This window comes from Zootoca vivipara, chromosome 2, assembly GCF_965207765.1.
Source record: "Zootoca vivipara chromosome 2, rZooViv2.hap1.1, whole genome shotgun sequence".
Classification (NCBI taxonomy): domain Eukaryota; kingdom Metazoa; phylum Chordata; class Lepidosauria; order Squamata; family Lacertidae; genus Zootoca; species Zootoca vivipara.
In genome coordinates this window covers 104,172,223-104,186,434 of record NC_142584.1, presented here as the reverse complement: position 1 = coordinate 104,186,434, position 14,212 = coordinate 104,172,223, and the positions used below count along the sequence as shown (strand labels likewise).

Genomic DNA, 14,212 nt, shown 5'->3' with positions numbered 1-14,212 from the left:
CAGTTCTCAGCTCAGGTGTGCCTGCGAGTTCTCTGCAGGGAGCCTGTTGGCATTCCCAATCGCTCTCCTGGAGCCCAGTGCTAGGAAAATCACCCCCTCTCCTCATGCGGGATGCAAAATTCACTTTCCTGAGAAAACCCGCTCTTTAGCACTGAACTGGAGCAAATGTCAGTCCACAGAAAAACTGATTGACGTTTGCTCTGATTCAGTGGTCGAGATCGGGTTTCCCCGCAGGAAAGTGGTGGGATAAAAGAAGGCTGGATGAGACCTCAGTCAAGCCCTACCCTTAGCTAAAGGTAAAGGGACCCCTGACCGTGAAGTCCAGTTGCGGATGACTATGGGATTGCGGTGCTCATCTCGCTTTACTGGCTGAGGGAGCTGGCGTTTGTCCGCAGACAGTTTCCAGGTCATGTGGCCAGCATGACTAAGCTGCTGCTGGCAAACCAGAGCAGCACATGGAAATGTCGTTTACCTTCCCGCTTGGAGCAATACCTATTTATCTACTTGCACTTTGACATGCTTCCGAACTGTTAGGTTGGCAGGAGCAGGGACCGAGCAACTGGAGCTCACCCCGTCGCGGGGATTCGAACCGCCGACCTTCTGATCAGCAAGCCCTAGGCTCTGTGGTTTAGACCACAGCGCCACCCGCGTCCCAGCCCCACCCTTACCTACACCCAAATGTAGGGTGGATGGCTATGGCTTGTCCAAAACAGCCTCATAGGCTGAATGGGAAACACTGGTGGGTCCTTGATCTAGATTCTAGAGATACCAAAATTCACCTCTGAAGGTTGCCAGGATTTTGTAAAATCCTGCGATATGTTACTTATCAATTTGAATAGTTCTGTTTGAGTTTGGACCGTTTCCTTGTGGCCTCTTTGGTGGCGGGTGGAGTCCAACTTAGGTTCGTAGGCAGATGAGGTTTTTGGGATGCATCAGAGCTTCTGGGAAATTTAGTGTCTCATATATTAACTGCCAGCTGTCTGGGGATTTACAGCTCCTTATCTTGAGGCTGGTACCAGAGACTCAAGGACACCTGCCCGTTGTTAACTAGGAACATCTTGCAGCTGGGCCTGTCATGGTTTCCTGTCTGCTGATTAATTTTGGAAGGTCCCAGTTTTCTTGCCTTCAAAATGGTGAGAGAATGGACTTGGGCTATCCTTGTGCCGAAGGGTGTATATCACAAGTGTTATCCTATAGGATTGTTTTACCCCTTCTCTCCTGCTTCTGGAGTTGCCTGCTTTTCAGAACTGAATTGTTAAACCAAACACTTGGGGCTTGCGAGAAATAGTGTACTGACCTCAGCTAGTTTTTGAAACTTTATTATTTTCTGTGTGTATTTGTGCTGTGAGTCAAACGTTCCTGAAATTCTGATTTGACTTATCTTTTAAAAATACACCTTTGCATTGGAGTTCCAGGAGCTTTAGTGCTGCACTTTAACCATCTTAAACAAAATGTGCTACCATAAACAATGGCATGATAGTTCAGTCAGTAGAGCATGAGACTCTTAACATGAGGGTTGCGGGTTCGAGCCCCACGTTGGGCAAAAGATTCCTGCATTGCAGGGGGGTTGGACTAAATTATCCTTGTGGTCCCTTCCAACTCTAGAGTTGTATTATTCTTGGAAAAAACCTTTTTTTCATATGTGGTGAACCTGTAAAAGGGTAAAAGAGTATTGGGAGATGCTTTATAATGAATTGAAAAAAAATGTTTAAAAGTACTTTTCAAAAAAAACAAAAACCAGAGTCCTTTTTGTTGGGGGTAATTCAGATGGAAATTCCCAGGTGTCAAAAAAGGTTCTTTATGTATGCCACTACTGTGGCCCGTGTTTTGTTAGCCCCAAAATGGAAAACGAGCAAGGTCCCAACTAAAGAAGAATGGCAACTTAAACTGATGGAAAATGCACAGCTTGAGGACCTAACACAGAAAATAAGAGAACAAGAAGAACATATGTTTAAAGAAGATTGGAAAATGTTTATGGAATATATGGGGGGGGATTGCATACATTTGAAAACATTGGGATAAATTCTGTAGTTTTGATGGATGTAATAATGGAATACTGAATGGTTTGGTCAGGGCCATCTTAAGCGTACCTGGTGCCCTGGTGCCATGGTTCAAAGATCCCTCTGGCACACACACACCCGCCCTGTTTCCTGGCGCGGCGGGCAGGCGGGCACCGCACGCAGCGCCCCCCTGGCGCCCCTGCGCCACCCAGCCTAGCCTTAGAGCCGGCCCTGGGTTTGGTTTATATAAAATATGCAGGGATTTATGTTATGCAAAATGAACCATGGAAAGAGAAGAAGGGAAGTTTTTGATATTTTAAGGTTGTTTAAATGAACATTCTAAATTGTAAAACAGAAAATTCAATTTAAAAAATAGAGAGAGAGAGAGAGTTGTATGATTCTTATTCTAAATCCAGTGCTACCGTATAAACTACTTGGGCTACTGCGGTTACCAGATAGTTCTTCCCCTCCCTTTTATACAGAGGTGGGGAATGTTCGGGATGGGAAACAGAGTGCTGAGATATGTCTTGATTACGGAGAGACCCTGGAAGCTACATTCCTGTTGTTCCATAAATCAGCAGGTGATAGCAGTCTACATTTCAATGGAATATGGGACCTGGGGACTCCGCTATCATGACATGGGTATTTTGCCTTACTGAAGGTAACAGCCCACAATACTTCTGAAATGCGCTTATGAAAATTAATCGGATTGGATTAAAACATTTCTTAACCATCACAAATAATACTGCTTTCTCTCAAAGTTGACACCTTTCACCAAAACTGATAAGTTACCTGGTGTAGGGAAACATTCCTCCTCTTTTCTTCATCCACACTCACACTTTTAAGCCACTGACTTAAGAAAACTTAAATTCTTTTCGAAGAATAACAAGGGTTGAGAGGAGGGCTGGGTGTTACTGGTATTCAAAATAGTGATTGATCACCAGGTAAATTAAGGGACCCAGGTGGCGCTGTGGGCTAAACCACTGAGCCTAGGGCTTGCTGATCAGAAGGTTGGCGGTTCGAATCCCTGTGACGGGGTGAGCTCCCGTTGCTTGGTCCCAGCTCCTGCCAACCTAGCAGTTTGAAAGCACATCCAAATGCGAGTAGATAAATAGGAACCGCTATAGCGGGAAGGTAAACGACGTTTCCATGTGCTGCTCTGGTTTGCCAGAAATGGTTTTGTCATGCTGGCCACATGACCTGGAAGCTATACGCCGGCTCCCTTGGCCAATAATGCAAGATGAGCGCGCAACCCCAGAGTCGGTCACGACTGGACCTAATGGTCAGGGGTCCCTTTACCTTTACCTTTACCAGCTAAATTTTGCAAAGTATCAATATATCATGACGTCCGAAATCAGGATGGAGCAATGTAGAGGCACTAGCTGGCTTTGTGGTGTTTCCCACATGGTGATTTTTGCATAGAGCACACACACATACTTTAAGGCTGGGCAATGTGGGGGGGGGATCAGTTTGAAGTCCACATTGTGGTAACAGTTTCAAAATATTATTCATGGCGATACATCACAATGTATGCGGGTGCTGTGTAAAAAACCGTGCTCTGCACTATAAAATAACAGTTGTAACAATGTGTTAAAGCTAAGTAAAAATGTATGTATCGGTTTTAGACCCCTAAGTAGCAGCAGTTTCCAGGACGTTACAGTACTGTACTCATAGAATCATAGAATCGTAGAGTTGGAAGAGACCACAAGGGCCATCCAGTCCAACCCCCTGCCAAGCAGGAAACACCATCAAAGCATTCTTGACATATGCCTGTCAATCCTCTGCTTAAAGACCTCCAAAGGAGACTCCACCACACTTCTTGGCAGCAAATTCCACTTTCGAACAGCTCTTACCGTCAGGAAGTTCTTCCTAATGTTTAGGTGGAATCTTCTTTCTTGTAGTTTGAATCCATTGCTCCGTGTCCGCTTCTCTGGAGCAGCAGAAAACAACCTTTCACCCTCCTCTATATGGCATCCTTTAATATATTTGAACATGGCTATCATATCACCCCTTAACCTTCTCTTCTCCAGGCTAAACATACCCAGCTCCCTAAGCCGTTCCTCATAAGGCATCGTTTCCACGCCTTTGACCATTTTGGTTGCCCTCTTCTGGACACGTTCCAGCTTGTCAGTATCCTTCTTGAACTGAGGTGCCCAGAACTGGACACAGTATTCCAGGTGAGGTCTGACCAGAGCAGAATACAGTAGTACTCTTACTTCCCTTGATCTACTCCCTTCACCTCTACATAGATAACCCCTAGATATGCCTCTGCGCGTAAGATGTGATCCGAGGAGCCAAGTTACAGGGAACCAGGCAGAGGGCCTTCTCGGTAGTGGCACCAGCCCTGTGGAACACCTTCCCACCAGATGTCAGAGGACATCTGAAGGCAGCCCTGTTTAGGGAAGCTTTTAATGTTTAATAAATTATTGTATTTTAATACTTCTGTTGGAAGCCGCCCAGAGTGGCTGGGGAAACCCAGCCGGATGGGTAGGGTATAAATAATAAATTATTATTATTATTATTCCAAAACATTCAAAAACCAAGGCACAGCTTCCGATTGGCTGTAGGAAGCTCCTGCAGCCAATCGGAATCCATGTTGGACGTTCGGGTTCCAAAGAATGTTCGCAAGCGGCGGCAAACCAGAACACTCACTTCCGGGTTTGCGGCATTTGGGAGCAAAAACGTTCAACTTGCAAGGCGTTCGGGATCCAAGGCATGACTGTAATTTTGTTAGATTGCCACATATTAAACAACTGAATCAAGCAAGAGGAACAAAACACAAGGACACATTTGCCGGAGAACAGTGAAACTTTATTGCATTTACAAACACACTGGGAAATCAAAGGCTAGCCCCAAATGTTTGCACCAATTTATGGATTTTACTCTTTTTATTTACTGTTTGCTATATAAAAAAATCTCCTACTACTTTAAGTGAATGGATAAGACCACATTAGAGTGCCTCAAGAATATGGTGGATAAAATCCTAATGATTTGTGTTGCTGTACTGTGAAGGATAAAAGTTCTGAAAGTCTGAAAACTGAATGAGGTTTTTTTTTGGGGGGGGGGGGTTCAACACAAGTTTATGCCTAAACATTAATTGGACCCTTTCATTATCTGCTTTTCAAAATCAATCTAGGGTTTCTCACTTTACTCATTTTTTTATATGGCCTTTAAAAAGAAATCCTGGAACATCTCCACGATTTCTTTGTTATACTGTAAATTTGTAAATAGCTACTGCAATCGATTTTTAGCATATACTTCAGAGGTCATTGAAACAAGTATCATGTTACATATATTTTTCCATTTTTTAAAAAAACTTTTGTTTGTGTATATGAATCAATGCATCAAAACCATGGTCAGTTTAGCAGTGATGCCAGAGACAAGTGACTGTCCTTGAAGGATATCAAAATACACGGTAGGCGGATTACATTCAAGCTGCTGCAGGTGCAGATGTCTGCTTCAGAAGCTGCCGTTTGGGATCATCTGGGAAGTGCTAATAATCAGAACAGGATGGGTAAGGAAGTAAACCACAAGGTACCTGAAAAAGAAAGGTCAACAGTGCAGTATTTAGCAACACTTTCTAAATCAGCAATAAAGGTAAAGGTGATGTGGGTGGCGCTGTGGGTTAAACCACAGAGCCTAGGGCTTGCCGATCAGAAGGTCAGCGGTTCGAATCCCCGCGATGGGGTGAGCTCCCATTGTTTGGTCCCTGCTCCTGCCAACCTAGCAGTTCGAAAGCACCTCAAAGTGCAAGTAGATAAATAGGTACCGCTACAGCGGGAAGGTAAACGGCGTTTCCGTGTGCTGCTCTGGTTTGCCAGAAGCGGCTTTGTCATGACCTGGAAGCTGTACGCCAGCTCCCTCAGCCAATAACGCGAGATGAGCACCACAACCCCAGAGTCGATCACGACCGGACCTAATGGTCAGGGATCCCTTTACCCTTTACCTAAAGGACCCCGGGATGGTTAAGTCCAGTCAAAGGCGACTATGGAGTTGTGGAGCTCATCTCGCTTTCAGGCCGAGGGAGCTGGCGTTTGTTTGCAGACAGCTTTCTGGGTCATGTGTTCAGCATTACTGAACCGCATCTGGTGCAACGGAACACCGTGACGGAAACCAGAGCGCACATAAATGTCATTTACCTTCCCGCTACAGTGGTACCTATTTATCTACTTGCACTGGTGTGCATTTGAACTGCTAGGTTGGCAGAAGCTGGGACAGAGCAACGGGAGCTCACCCCGTCACGGGGATTCGAACCGCCGACCTTCTGATCGGCAAGCCCAAGAGGCTCCGTGTTTTAGACCACAGTGCTACCTGCTTCCCTACAAAAGCAATAGGGGCAAACAAACAAAGGTATCTGAGGTTGAGCATGGCATACTTACAGACCCAGTTCAGAGGTCAAGTGAAACCATGGTTTCTACTTAAGCGGTGAAGAATTTGGAAACTACATCCTAGTTAGGCTTAACCACAGCTTGTTGCCTCACCCAAATCTGATGAACTGTGCTTACTGCTAACCATGGTTAATTGGCTTGATAAGCCATCTTTAAACCATAGCTTACCCAGCTAGCTTGTTCAAACTCTTAATCTCAGGGTCGTGGGTTTGAGCCTCACACGGGGCAAAAAATAATAATCCTGGGTTAGGATAAATGACACTTGCAGTCCCTTCCAACTCTAGAAGAACTCTATAACTTTATAACATTAACCACGGTTGAGAGTCTGGGGTGGTGTGCTAAACCAGCCTTTGCCAATCTGATTTGCTCCAGATGTTGCTGAATTCTTATGTCCCATCAACCACATGATAGTCAGGGATAATGGGAGATGATGATGATGATGATGATGATGATGATGATGATGATGATGATTTCTTACTTATACCCTGCCCATCCAGCCAGGTCTCCCTAGCCACTCTGGGTGCTTCCAACAGGAGATTAAAAATACATTAAAACATCAGTCATTAAAAAACTTCCCTAAACAGGGCTGCATTCAGATGTCTTCCAAACAGTTGTTTATTTCCTTGACATCTGATGGGAGGGCGTTCCACAGGGTGGGTGCCACTACCGAGAAGGCCCTGTAACCTCACTTCTCACAGTGAGGGAACTACCAGAAGGCCATGGAGCTGGAACTCAGTATCCGGGCTGAAGGATGGGGGTGGAGACGCTCCTACAGGTATACTGGACCGAGGCCGTTTAGGGCTTTAAAGGTCAGCACCAACACTTTGAATTGTGCTCGAAAACGTACTGGGAGCCAATGTAGGTCTAAGACCGGTGTTATGTGGTCTCGGCGGCGGCTCCCAGTCACCAGTCTAGCTGCCGCATTCTGGATAAGTTGTAGTCCAGGACCTCTGAAAGGGCCTCCAGTTCTCCACCCCTGTTATATACACTGCAGTAACAGCATGTGCTAGGCAGCATTTCCCCTTTGAAATACATGAGGGTGATTGTGCATGTAACTGTGATAATCGAAGGGAACAAGACAGATGCTTCTAACTGACTTTACCCATTTTCAGTGGTTGATATTCTTATGACTGCGCCGGTCAGTCCTGCTGTATGTAAGTCAGGATCGTACTGATGCTCAAACTCCTCCAGTGTCACCGTCTGTTTCAGAAGCTGCCACTTGGGGTCCTCAGGGAAGTGCTTCTTAATAAACAGAGCAGGGTGGGTAAGGAAGTAAAACTCATCGTACCTGTAAAAGGAGAAGGTGCAAGAGTGCAGCATTTCATAATAATGCCTAAATCAGCACCAGGGCCAGACAGGCAAGCAGAGTGGTGATCCAGGGGAGCTGGAGGGCACATGGTTGAGGAAGCTGCTGTGTTGCAACAATCCAGCCTCCAGAATCCCCCAGGTTTTACACATGTAGCCCAGAATAAGCATAGCACTCCAGAACTGTTCAAAGAGGATAAATAGATGGTAGGCGGACATTACTTAATTTTCCTGCCATCACGACATTCCATGCCCATGGCTTAACAACAACAACAACAATTTATTACTTATAAATTGACCAGGCCTCCCCAGCCACTCTGGGCGGCTTCCAACAGAAATATTAAAATACACTAATTTCTTAAAGATTAAAAGCTTCCCTAAACAGGGCTGCCTTCAGATGTCTTCTAAAAGTCAGATAGTTATTGTATTTCTTTGCCATCTGATGGGAGTGTGTTCCACAGGGCAGGCGCCACTACCGAGAAGGCCCTCTGCCTGGTTCCCTGTAACCTCACTTCTCACAGTGAGGGAACCGCCAGAAGGCCCTCAGAGCTGGACCTCAGTGTCCAGGCTGAAGGGTGGGGGTGGAGACGCTCCTTCAGGGATACTGGGCCGAGGCCATTTAGGGCTTTAAAGGTCAGCACTAACACTTTGAATTGTGCTTGGAAACGTACTGGGGGCCAATATAAGTCTTTCAGGACCGGTGTTATATGGTCTTGGCAGCCGCTCCCTTTCACCTGTCTAGCGGCCACATTCTTATTGCACTTGCTTACATTAATCAGCCCCGCGGCCATCAAATCGCAAACTCTGACAAGTGGTCCAAGCAAAGGAAAACTGTGAGAGCCAGTGTGGTATAGTGGTTAAGAGCGGTAGACTCGTATTCTGGTGAACTGGGTTCGATTCCCCGCTCTTCCACCTGCAGCTACTGGGTGACCTTGAGCTAGTCACACTTCTCTGAAGTCTCTCAGCCCCATTCACTTCACAGAGTGTTTGTTGTGGGGGAGGAAGGGAAAGGAGAATGTTAGCCGCTTTGAGACTCCTCAGGGTAGTGATAAAGCGGGATAGCAAATCCAAACTCTTCTTCTACTATACCCTCAGTGTGTCCCATGCTCTGCCTGGTCTTTCTACTGCCTAACAACGTACCTGAAAGTGAACTTGCTGAAAGCAGTATCCACAGTGCCACTTCCCCAGGTGCAGTCTAAGAGGTGCCACCTTCCATCAATGCGAACAGCATTCCAGGCATGGTTGTTCTTCCCCTTTACGTTGGAGCTTCCTCTCAAATACTCACACTGTATCCCTGCAATACTGAGAGGGGAAGGAAGGTATTCAGGAACACCGTTGCTACTGTTATGTACTGAGCTGAATCATAGAACAATAGGATCCAGATTCAGCAGTCTGATTGGTCCGCAGGAGCCACCCAATCCAACTCCAGGTGGAAGTGAATCCGCAACCTGATTGGCCTGCAGGAGCAGCCAATCAGGCAGCTGGCAGAAGTGAATCCCCAACCTGATTGGCCTGCAGGAGCAGCCAATTAGGCTGCTGGCAGAAGTCAATCTACAAACTGATTGGCCCACAGGTGTAGCCCTGAAGTAGCCAATCATGCAAAGCCCATTGATGGTTTTGGGGAAAGGGCATTCTTCTCTTCTTCTCCTTGATGACTACGAGCTGAATAAAGAGCATGAAATTCACTCTCGACTCCAAGTATATTTCAGCTACCAAGAGCACAAGTGGTTGCTTTCACTGCTTTGATAGGCTGGAGTGGCTGTCCTTCATTTTGCTGGGTCAGAGAAAATGGCAATCAGGTTCTCCACTGATTGTCATTTGCTCCAATTTGGCAGGAAAACACAAGTTCTCCTGGGATGAAACAACAACAACGTTTGGGCACAGGCCTGGAAAGCCAGGACCTGTGCCTATAAAGCACAGAGCAAAGGTAAGTGTGGATGAGGAACTAAGTCACATCAGGGAAGAGACCCATTAAATTCAAATAATTTTTAAGTCAATTGATTCCAATGGATCTACTCGATTCAGTGCAACCCTATATATGCAAGTTTGCTTCAGGATCATTCACAGTGTGAGCATACCCCCACTTATGTGGTGGTTTATGTTCCAGAACCTCATGCGCATGGTAAGCAAAAATCGTGTAAGTAGGGTAAAGGTAAAGGTAAAGGACCCCTGACAGTTAAGTCCAGTCGCAGACGACTCTTGCTTTATAGGCCGAGGGAGCCGGCGTTTGTCCGCAGACAGTTTTTCCGGGTCATGTGGCCAGCATGACTAAGCCGCTTCTGGCACAATGGAACACCGACACCAGAGCAGCGCACAGAAACGCCGTTTACCTTCCCGCCAGAGCGGCACCTATTTGTCTACTTGCACTTTTTGGCGTGCTTTCGAACTGCTAGGTTGGCAGGAGCAGGGACCGAGCAACGGGAGCTCACCCCGTCGCGAGGATTCAAACTGCTGACCTTCTGATTGGCACGCCCAAGAGGCTCAGTGGTTTCGACCACAGCGCCACCCGCATCCCTGTGTAAGTAGGGAGCACACAATAAAAAAACGCTGTTTTTTTTCCTGCTCTCCAGCTCTCTCTCCTTCTCTCTCTCCACACAACTCTCTTTTCAACTAGAGTTGAAGCCCTGGAGTTGGCTGGAGGACCTGTGGGAAAGCAGCAGCAGCTCCTGCCACGCTGTGACATGCGTCAGCTGCTAGGTGGGGAGGCTGAGCAGCCTAAACAAAGCCCTATTGTGCTTCCGTTCTCTTTGGGGCTTCCTCCGCCCCCACTAAAGTCCTCTTTGGGTTCTGGGGAGGGACTCCTCTTGAGCCATGAGGACTCTCCAGCTCTCTCCCGCCATTTCCTGCTTAGAAAATATTGATTTACTGATTTCTGAGCGCCGTCATGTGTGAGTTGATCACACCTATGTGTGGAGATAGCTGCCTAGGGCAAGGGGTGGGGAACCTGTGGCTCTGCAGATCTCCTATCGCTACTGCCAAGTAACAACCACTTGCCATGATGGCTGGAGCCAACAGAAGTTACCTGCACATTTCTTGAAAGAGTCGAGCATATCCACCGCAAATAGCCTTTCCTGACTGAAGGATATCAGCTGGCTTAAAAGACACCTTGTCCAGGTTATAGCAGCCTTCCACGTCATATTCTGTAGAAATAAAGGCAATGAGCACCCATTTTGATTTGCTTGTGGGGTGGCAACACTTTCCCACACTTTCCAGCGTGTTTCTCAATCTCTTTCCTTGTTGCAAAAATCTGATTGGGGGTGGGGGGTGGGGTGGCTTGTCTTGCAAGAGCTCCAAATGAACTTTTAATTGTACAACATGAACTTGCCCGTATGTGATTCAATCCCACCTCAAAAGAGAAAGTCTGGAAGCACTCGTAAATCTGCCAGAGAGGTGCTTTGTGTATATCCAGGGTCTTGTTGCATAATAAAAATACACACTGGTGCAAGGGTTAGGAGTCTGGAGGCAGGGGCCTGAATGAGCACCTCCTCCCCCACCCCCCGTGCTGTGACCTTTATTTTATTTTGACAAACTAATAAGAATAAATAAATGAGAATAAAAATGTCCACCCCACCACCAAGACCATTCCATTGTAACTACCCAAGCTCCCAAAATTTCAACACCTCTAGCGATGGTTTGACCCCTTTCCGTTTTAACAGTACAAATTCTACAAACAGCTTCCATATCTCCTCAAAATAATTTCTCCTGCATATTCCCCGTCTTACCTTAATGGCACGTGTTAATTTATCATTAATAGCTATACCCCCACACCTCTTCATACCATTCTTCCATTTTATATTCTGCTTGCCCCTTCCACTTCCTAGCTGTAATAATTCGTGCAGCTGTCAGTAAATTTGTGAGCGAGTCCTTCATAGCCTGCGAACCTTCCACCCCATCGTAAATTGATAATAATGCTACACCTCTGGACTTTCAGTCAGCCTTAACCCAGTGGTTTCTGTTATCAATGAGCACCTCCTGATCCCTTCTGGGTTTCATGGCTGAACAGAGATCCCAATCAATCTCTGTGAGAGCCAAACACCAAATCACTGATCGACACGGGTTACAATCCAGAATCCTTTGTGCAAATGGAACTGACATGACCGGCTATGAAATGGTGAAAATGCCCGAGCCAGCTGCAAGTATGCCGTGCTCAGAGTAGGCCCACTGAATTTAAGGGCCATTCGTTACTTGCATCCATTGATTTCAGCCGGTCTAATCTGAATTAGTTTGATAGGACCTTAGGTATCCATCTTCCTCAGCTGGCAATCACTGGACTGGATGTCTGCTAAAGAACTCTGCTACAGGGCTGGATTCATGGGCGCAGGGCAGTGACAAAGGCTGATCTTTTAATACCGGAAGTTGTCAGAGGCCAAGGGAACTAAAGTATGCAAAAAGGTGGCACCCCCACCTACCTATATGATGGCAAATCCACATCCAAATGGCTCGGACCTTCTCCAGGTCCCCGTGTGCTTTTTTGAGCAAGACACTCACCAGGTTTTTCACGCTATTCCTGACATCCACCTGTTTCACAGAAGGTAAATAGATTTGGAAGCAGTTACTATGGAGGAGGGGGGGCAACAGTTCCTTTCTTCTACCTAAGTCTACTTGTTTAAAGAAATTTTAGGGTGCAATCCTACATGTCTCTTGCTGAATTCACTGGGGCTTTGTAAAACCACTCAGGGTTGCACAGTTAGTCAATTAAGTGTATGAGTTTTACTTGATTGATTGATTGATTGATTGATCGATCAATTTATTATACTTGCCAAAAATGTACCCTGGAGGGGGGGGCAGTTGTTCTGAAGGGAGAAGCATGATTAACCGTTCCTTTTTCCAGGGTTCACAGGTAGGTTATTTCCACAATCTTCCGCTGAAACCCAAATCCTCTTTGCCACTGTACCCCCACAAGTGCAGAGCTCCCCCATTGCTCCTTTGGGTGGGTGGAAGTACAGCTGGAGGGCCATTCTGGGGGCAGGGAGGGACTAAGGCAGGCATCCCCAAACTTCAGCCCTCCAGATGTTTTGGACTACAATTCCCATCATCCCTGACCACTGGTCCTGTTAGCTAGGGATCATGGGAGTTGTAGGCCAAAACATCTGGAGGGCCGCACTTTGGGGATGCCTGGACTAAGGCAACCCTGGATCCTGAGCCAGCCCTACTGTTGTCCCTTGATAGCACTGGGAGGGGGGGGATCCAGGGCTGATTACTGCACCAGTATATTAATTTTATGCAAGTTTAATTGTTGCGAGGCCCCCCAGAGATTCCTGGGAGTTGTGGTTTGGCAAGGGCACCGAGGATTTTCTGTTAAAATTGATTTAAATAATCAATTTAAATAATTAGAAAGAAAGAAAGAAAGAAAGAAAGAAAGAAAGAAAGAAAGAAAGAAAGAAAGAACTCTCAAATTCCAAATGCACACAAAAACTTCAGCATCCTAGCAAATTCTTTGCTGAATATTACAATAAGAGACAGCATACCTTCTGTGCATAGGCATCCAATTCCTTAAACTTTTCCAAGTCTATTTGTATTGATTTCTTATTGGATTTATCCCATGGATAATCTAGGAACAAACATTGAAAAGTCATTCTAGAAACAGTGGGGAAAGGCAGGGGGAGCAAAGGATGACCCAGAATGTGATTTAAAGGGTTGGAATACAGGGAACTAACAGGAGTCTTTTCTGCTTCTCCCCCAAGTGAAATACAGCAGCAGGGAGTAGAGGCGCTTCAGCTGTGACCAACATTGCTCTGCTTAAAAGGACACAGAGAGAAGGAAGGAGAGGGCGAATGCTGAACCAGGTAGGGATTTGATCTGATCTTGCAAGACTGTTTTTGAGCACAGTACACAATGTATAAGGCATGGTTTGCACTTCCCAGTGGAACAGCTGGTACCTCCTTAGATTAAGACTAATATCAGTGTACTGGAAGAAGCAAAGATCACCAGTGTTGAAGCAATGATTCAAGAACAAGGGAAGCGTTCGGGGTGAGTTCTGGCACCCCTTTTTCTAGGGAAAAAAACACTGAGTACAGTTAATTTTTGTTCCCAGGGTATCTCAAGAGGTGGGTGCAGAGGTGTAGCTAGGGGGGAGGGGGAGGGGGGCACTGGGCGCCACACCGCAGGGGGCAGCACTTCCCACGGGGCCTGCAGCGTGCCCATGCCACACATCTCTCCTGGGAGTGATGTGGTGGCTTGGGCCCCCGAATGGCTAGCTACGCCACTGGGTGATTGAGTGACGGGCTCATAAAATGATTTCCTAAGATACTCAGCACTACTAAGTACTGAGAGAAGTACTATTAATATATACAGTGGTACCTCTACTTACGAATTTAATGCGTTCCGAACACACATTTGCAAGTCAAAAAAAATTGTAAGTTGAATCCCATAGGAATGCATTGGGAGAAAAAATTCGTAAGTCGAAGCAACCCTATCTAAAAATTCGTAAGTAGAAAAAATCCTATCTAAACTACATCCAAGATGGCGGACGGAGCTCCATTCGTAAGTAGAAACATTCGTAAGTAGAGTTATTCATAA

The 14,212-nt window shown here is 46.2% G+C and overlaps 1 protein-coding gene across 1 annotated transcript; it reads right to left on the bottom strand.

Annotated features, from left to right (window-relative positions):
- Window positions 1–4,709: 4,709 nt before the first annotated feature.
- On the bottom strand, window positions 4,710–13,272 carry LOC148686994 (kyphoscoliosis peptidase-like). The gene is made up of 6 exons (XM_088662684.1): window positions 13,162–13,272; window positions 12,103–12,211; window positions 10,716–10,833; window positions 8,834–8,995; window positions 7,491–7,676; window positions 4,710–5,538 (listed from the first exon to the last, which is right to left on the bottom strand). The coding sequence occupies exons 1-6, from the start codon at window positions 13,267–13,269 to the stop codon at window positions 5,460–5,462; spliced, it is 762 nt and encodes a 253-aa protein (XP_088518810.1). The 5' UTR covers window positions 13,270–13,272; the 3' UTR covers window positions 4,710–5,459.
- Between the last annotated feature and the right edge of the window lie 940 nt (window positions 13,273–14,212).

Coding starts and splice junctions, on each gene's coding strand:
- LOC148686994 (XM_088662684.1), bottom strand. CDS start 13,269: ATGACTTTTCAATGTTTGTTCCTAGATTATCCATGGGATAAATCCAAT. Junction 8,996..10,715: donor CTCTTTCAAGAAATGTGCAG/GTAACTTCTGTT, acceptor TTCCCCTCTCAG/TATTGCAGGGATACAGTGTG. Junction 5,539..7,490: donor ATATCAACCACTGAAAATGG/GTAAAGTCAGTT, acceptor TTTCTTTTTCAG/GTACCTTGTGGTTTACTTCC.